The 5,452-nt window shown below is 29.1% G+C and overlaps 1 protein-coding gene across 1 annotated transcript; it reads left to right on the top strand.

Moving 5' to 3' along the window:
• Window positions 1-2,044: 2,044 nt before the first annotated feature.
• On the top strand, window positions 2,045-4,222 carry LOC107488328 (uncharacterized). Its single transcript, XM_016109059.1, has one exon. It carries the CDS (start codon window positions 2,045-2,047, stop codon window positions 4,220-4,222), a length of 2,178 nt encoding a protein of 725 aa, XP_015964545.1.
• Window positions 4,223-5,452: the final 1,230 nt, after the last annotated feature.

The following is a 5,452-nucleotide window of genomic DNA, read 5'->3' on the forward strand; positions in this document are numbered from 1 at the left end:
AAACAACTCACAACCAATAACAAGACACTTTATTGTAGTCCTAGGGAGAACGACCCGAGGTCCAATACTTCGGTTTATAAATTTAGGGGTTTGTTTTAGTGACAAACAACTTTTTTGTATGAAAGGATTATTGCTTGGTTTAGAAACTATACTTGCAACGAGAATTCATTAGTGAAATTCTAAACCGTCAAAAATCCAATCGTCACATATCCTATATTATTACATCATACTCTTATTTATAGTATAATTCTTTAATTAGACTAGCCCAATACTAATTCTATCATCCACTTATCATATTTTTATTAGCCCCACTTATTAATGATATTAATTATAATATCATGTCCTTAATTATTCGGCATTCTTATAATCAATACTTAATATTCTCTTTTATAATTTAAATTTTATATTTAAGAATACAATAAAGACTAATAATGATAAAAAATGGCAATATGCATTAAATGATTTAAATTAAACTTTGTTTCCGTTAATCCATGTATTATCATTTAATGGAATAATAAACGAGAAAGCATTGTGTAATAAGGTTATCATTTGTTAGAAGGTTCTTGAAGACCACATACTCTTTCAAAGGTTAAAATCACAATTCTAGTTCAATTACAAGCACAATTGGGAGGCCAAGAAATTTTACTAGAAGTCACCTTTATCATTGTAAATAGTATGACATTTGAATTCGACCTTAACACGGTCAGGAGCGCAGGTACATATAAGTAAAGGGGCAATGCCCCCCCCATTTTAGTTTTTATTTAAAAAAAAAAATAGTTTGGTCCCCCTTTCTTTATTTCCCATCCCCCTTGCCCCCACTCTTTCTTTATTTTCCAGCCCCCTGTCCCTTCTCTTTTTGTTCTATCTTTTTCAACCCCCCCTTTTAATTCCTACAAAAAAAACCCAACCCAATAGCCCATTCCCTATCCTTTTTTTATTTTCCAATCCCTATCCTTTTTTTTATTTTCCAACGTCAGTTCCCCATCCCCTTTTTTTATTTTCCAATTTCCAGCATACAACCAGTCTCTCCCTCTTCCCTTTCTCACTTTGGCTTTCCAAAATTGTAGGTAACAACTTTTTCTATTTTTTTTCTTTATCTCTTTAATCTTCTTATGTTTTACAGTTTTACCTCTTTGACTCTTATTTTTTTTGTTTTTTTGCAGATTAAAAAAAAATAATAGTTTAACAAGTGATTTTTCACTCTTCTTTCTCAAAAAAGGTTTTATTTTTATTTTTTTATATATTTAGTTATTTACTTAATTAGTTAATTTATTATTATTTGTTAATTAAGTTTATATTATTATATGTTAGCAGGGGCGCAGGTACATATAAGTAAAGGGGGCAATGGCCCCCCAAAATTTTAGTTTTTATTTAAAAAAAAAATTAGTTTGGTCCCCCCTTTCTTTATTTCCCATCCCCCTGCCCTCTCTCTTTTTGTTCTATCTTTTCCAACCCCCCCTTTTAATTCCTACAAAAAAAACTCAGCCCAATAGCTCATTCCCTATCCTTTTTTTATTTCCCAATCCCTATCCCTTTTTTTATTTCTTAACGTCAGTTTCCCCATCCCCTTTTTTTATTTTCCAATTTCCAGCATACAACCAGTCTCTCCCTCTCCCCCTTCTCGCTTTGGCTTTTCAAAATTGTAAGTAACAACTTTTTCTATTTTTTTTCTTTATCTCTTTAATCTTCTTATCTTTTACAGTTTTACCACTTTGACTCTTATTTTTTTATTTTTTGCATATTAAAAATAAAGATAATAGTTTAACAAGTGATTTTTCACTCTTCTTTCTCAAAAAAGTTCTATTTTTATTCTTTTTTATATATTTAGTTATTTACTTAATTAGTTAATTTATTATTATTTGTTAATTAAGTTTATGTTATTATATGTTAGTTTGTATATTTAGTTTTTTTTATTAGTTAACTATTTTAATATCTTATTTTGAATTGAAATATAATTTTTATATTTTATAAAGATTTAGACTGTAATTTACACTTTTTGCTAAATATATTTTTAATTATAGGAACTTATTTGGCCATTTGAATTATGAGTAAGTTCAAAACCATTGATACATTTTTTAAAAGAAAAGATCAAGAGAATGAAGATGCTTCTATTATTACTACTCCAATACTTGAGGGGTCATCAAATTTCATTACTTCAAGTTCTTCATTGAATAGCTCAAAGCGTCCACGACTTATTCCAAATCAACTAGATGTTTTTCATTTGGAAAGAGATCCTGGAATGCGACCAATGATTTGGAAGTTTTCTCCAAATAAAAGAGATGAAATCCGTCGGGCTTATATTAAAGTTGGGCCAAATCAACCAATTCTTGATAATTATACATTTTCTGGTGATAAAAGTCATCGTCGCTTTCAAGCTTCATGGTTTAAATTGTTCCCATCTTGGTTAGAATATTCTATAGAAGATGATGCTATATATTGTTTTCCATGCTTTCTTTTTGCTAAGGAATCTTCAATCAATATGGGTTCAAATACTTTTATTGAGAATGGTTTCAGGAATTGGAAGAAAGTAAATTGTGGAAAAGAATGTGCTCTTTTGAATCACATTGGCAAAGGTCCTAACTCATTCCATCATAAGGCGCTGAAATCATGTGATGATTTGATGAAACAATCACAACATATTGACAGACTTCTTCATAAGCAAACATCAGAAGAGATTGAAAAGAATCAAGTTCGATTAGGAGCATCTATAGATTGCATTAGATGGTTGACATTTCAAGGTTGTGCATACAGAGGACATGATGAAAGCCAAAGTTCAAGCAACAGAGGTAACTTTTTGAAAATGTTGAAATTTTTGGGATCTTACAATGAAAGAGTGAAAAAGAATATTTTGGAAAATGCTCCAAAAAATGCTAAGTATACTTCAAATGATGTCCAAAAAGAAATTCTACATATTCTTGCTACTAAGGTGAGAAATTCAATTAGAGAAGAGATTGGAGATGCCAAATTTTGTATTATTATTGGTGAAGCTAGAGATGAATCTAAAAAGGAGCAAATGGCCATTGTTTTGAGATTTGTTACTCTAGATGATTTTGTTAAAGAGAGATTCTTTGATCTTGTGCATGTCACTGATACTTGTGCAACAACTTTAAAGAAAAAATTGATTTCTGTCCTTTCTCATTATAATCTTCAAGTTGAAAATATTAGGGATCAAGGGTATGATGGTGCTAGCAACATGCGGGGTGAGTGGAATGGTTTGCAAGCTTTGTTTCTTAAAGATTCTCCACAAGCATACTATGTGCATTGTTTTGCTCATAGGTTACAATTAACATTGGTAGCAGCTTCAAGAGAGGTACTTCAAATTCATGAATTTTTTACTCAATTAAACTCTATTGTCACTATTGTTAGTGCTCCTTCAAAAAGACATGATCAATTACAAGAAGCTCCAGCAATTGAAAATGCAAACTTGGTTGCTCAAAATGAATTAGAAACAGGCAAATGTGCGAATCAAATAAGCACTTTACAAAGAGTTGGGGATACTCGATGGAGCTCTCACTTTAATTCTATTTGCAGTTTGGTAAAAATGTTTACTGCTACCAATATTGTTCTCAATAATATCATTGAAGACGGGACAACTTATGCACAAAGAGGTGAGGCTTATGGTGTTAGTAAAATATTATTGTCATTTGAATTTGTTTTCACTTTGCACTTGATGAAAGAGATTATGGGAATCACCAATGTTCTTTGCCAAGCACTGCAACAACAATCTCAAGATATTCTTAATGCAATGCATATTGTTTCTACATCAAAATTACTTCTTCAACAATTAAGAGATGGTGGATGGTGCAATTTTCTTGCAAATGTTAAAGATTTTTGTGAAAAACATGAAATTGAAGTCCCTAATATGAGTGCACAATATGTTTTTGGAAGAGGTCGATCTCGTCAACCAAGTGTGACAGATGAGCATTATTATCGAATAGATGTATTTTTGGCAACAATTGACTCTCAAATACAAGAGTTGAATAGTAGATTTAATGAGCAAACAATAGAGCTTTTGACTTTGAGTTGTGCTTTGGATCCTAAGGACAATTTCAAATCATTTAATATTGAAGAAATTAGCAAGTTAGCAGAGAAGTTTTATCTCCTTGACTTTCCTTCTAATAAGCTAAATATTTTGAAATCTCAGTTGCAACATTATCAGCATGATATACCAAATCATTTGAAAGGCATTGGTACACTTTCTGAATTGTGCAACAAGTTGTAAGAAACAGGAAAATCAAGAACTTATCACATGGTTGATAGATTAATACGTCTTGTTTTGACTCTACCAGTGTCTACAGCAACAACAGAAAGAGCTTTTTCAACAATGAAAATTGTTAAGACAAGACTCCGAAGTAAGATGGCTGATGAATTTTATGCAGACAATTTGCTCATCTATATAGAAAAAGAATTAGCAGCTATTTTCGACACAAATTCAATTATAGATGATTTTGAAAATAGAAAAAAATGTCGAATAGCCTTTTCATGATACAAAACTGTAAGTAGTAATTTTTATATATTATTGTCTTACTTTGATTGAGATTATATATATATTTTTTAATTTTATCAATAGAAATAGTAATATAAAATATAACACCGCCCCCCTAAATAGTTAGCCTAGCTCCGCCCCTGAACACGGTACCTATGTCAGAAGGAGTTGAAGAATAATTTAAACAACAGATGGACTCACCCGATGAGATTGTTGCCAGTCAACCAATTTTTGAGAATATAAAAACCATACATGCTTTGAGGAGGTATGGTAATAAATTGATTTTTTTGTATTTTTATGTGCATTTTTAATTATACTATACTAACTAAGTTCATACAGATAACATTCATAAGTTCATATTACATAACATCCATAATTTCATACAACTAACATCTAAAAATTAAATTCATGTTTATTAGATATTACATCTATACACATATCATTTTTTAGTCATTACATAAGTAACTATAAAGTTAACACAGAACTTTTTAAATATCATAATTGAATTTGAAAAAATGTCAAATTGTTAAATTAATTTATTCAATTAACAAATTCACTCATAACATCCATAAATTCATACACATAACCTCCACAATTTTCATATTAATAATATCTATAATTTTGTACTCATAATATTCATAATTTCATACATATGATGTCTATAATTAATAAATTTTTATAATTAATATTACCAAATTTTAAACTATGCATTTTATTGTATTCTTTAAATTATCTCATATGTGCACTAATAGATCATGATTTTAATTATTTTAATATTTTTATTTAATATTCATATGTATGTTTATTTATTGATTTTAATATAACGAGTTAATAATTATTTTTAAAAATTTATTTTTTTATTTCTATTTATATTTTATTTTTTATTTTCTAATAGTCTATATATAAAATATGAGTTATATAGTAAAAATTATTAAAAATTTTTAATTTAACCTCTAATTTTTACAG

The sequence above is a fragment of the Arachis duranensis genome, chromosome 5, assembly GCF_000817695.3.
Source record: "Arachis duranensis cultivar V14167 chromosome 5, aradu.V14167.gnm2.J7QH, whole genome shotgun sequence".
NCBI classification, from domain to species: domain Eukaryota; kingdom Viridiplantae; phylum Streptophyta; class Magnoliopsida; order Fabales; family Fabaceae; genus Arachis; species Arachis duranensis.

Excerpts from the sequence above, each read along its gene's own strand:
- LOC107488328 (XM_016109059.1), top strand. The coding sequence starts at position 2,045 with ATGAGTAAGTTCAAAACCATTGATACATTTTTTAAAAGAAAAGATCAA.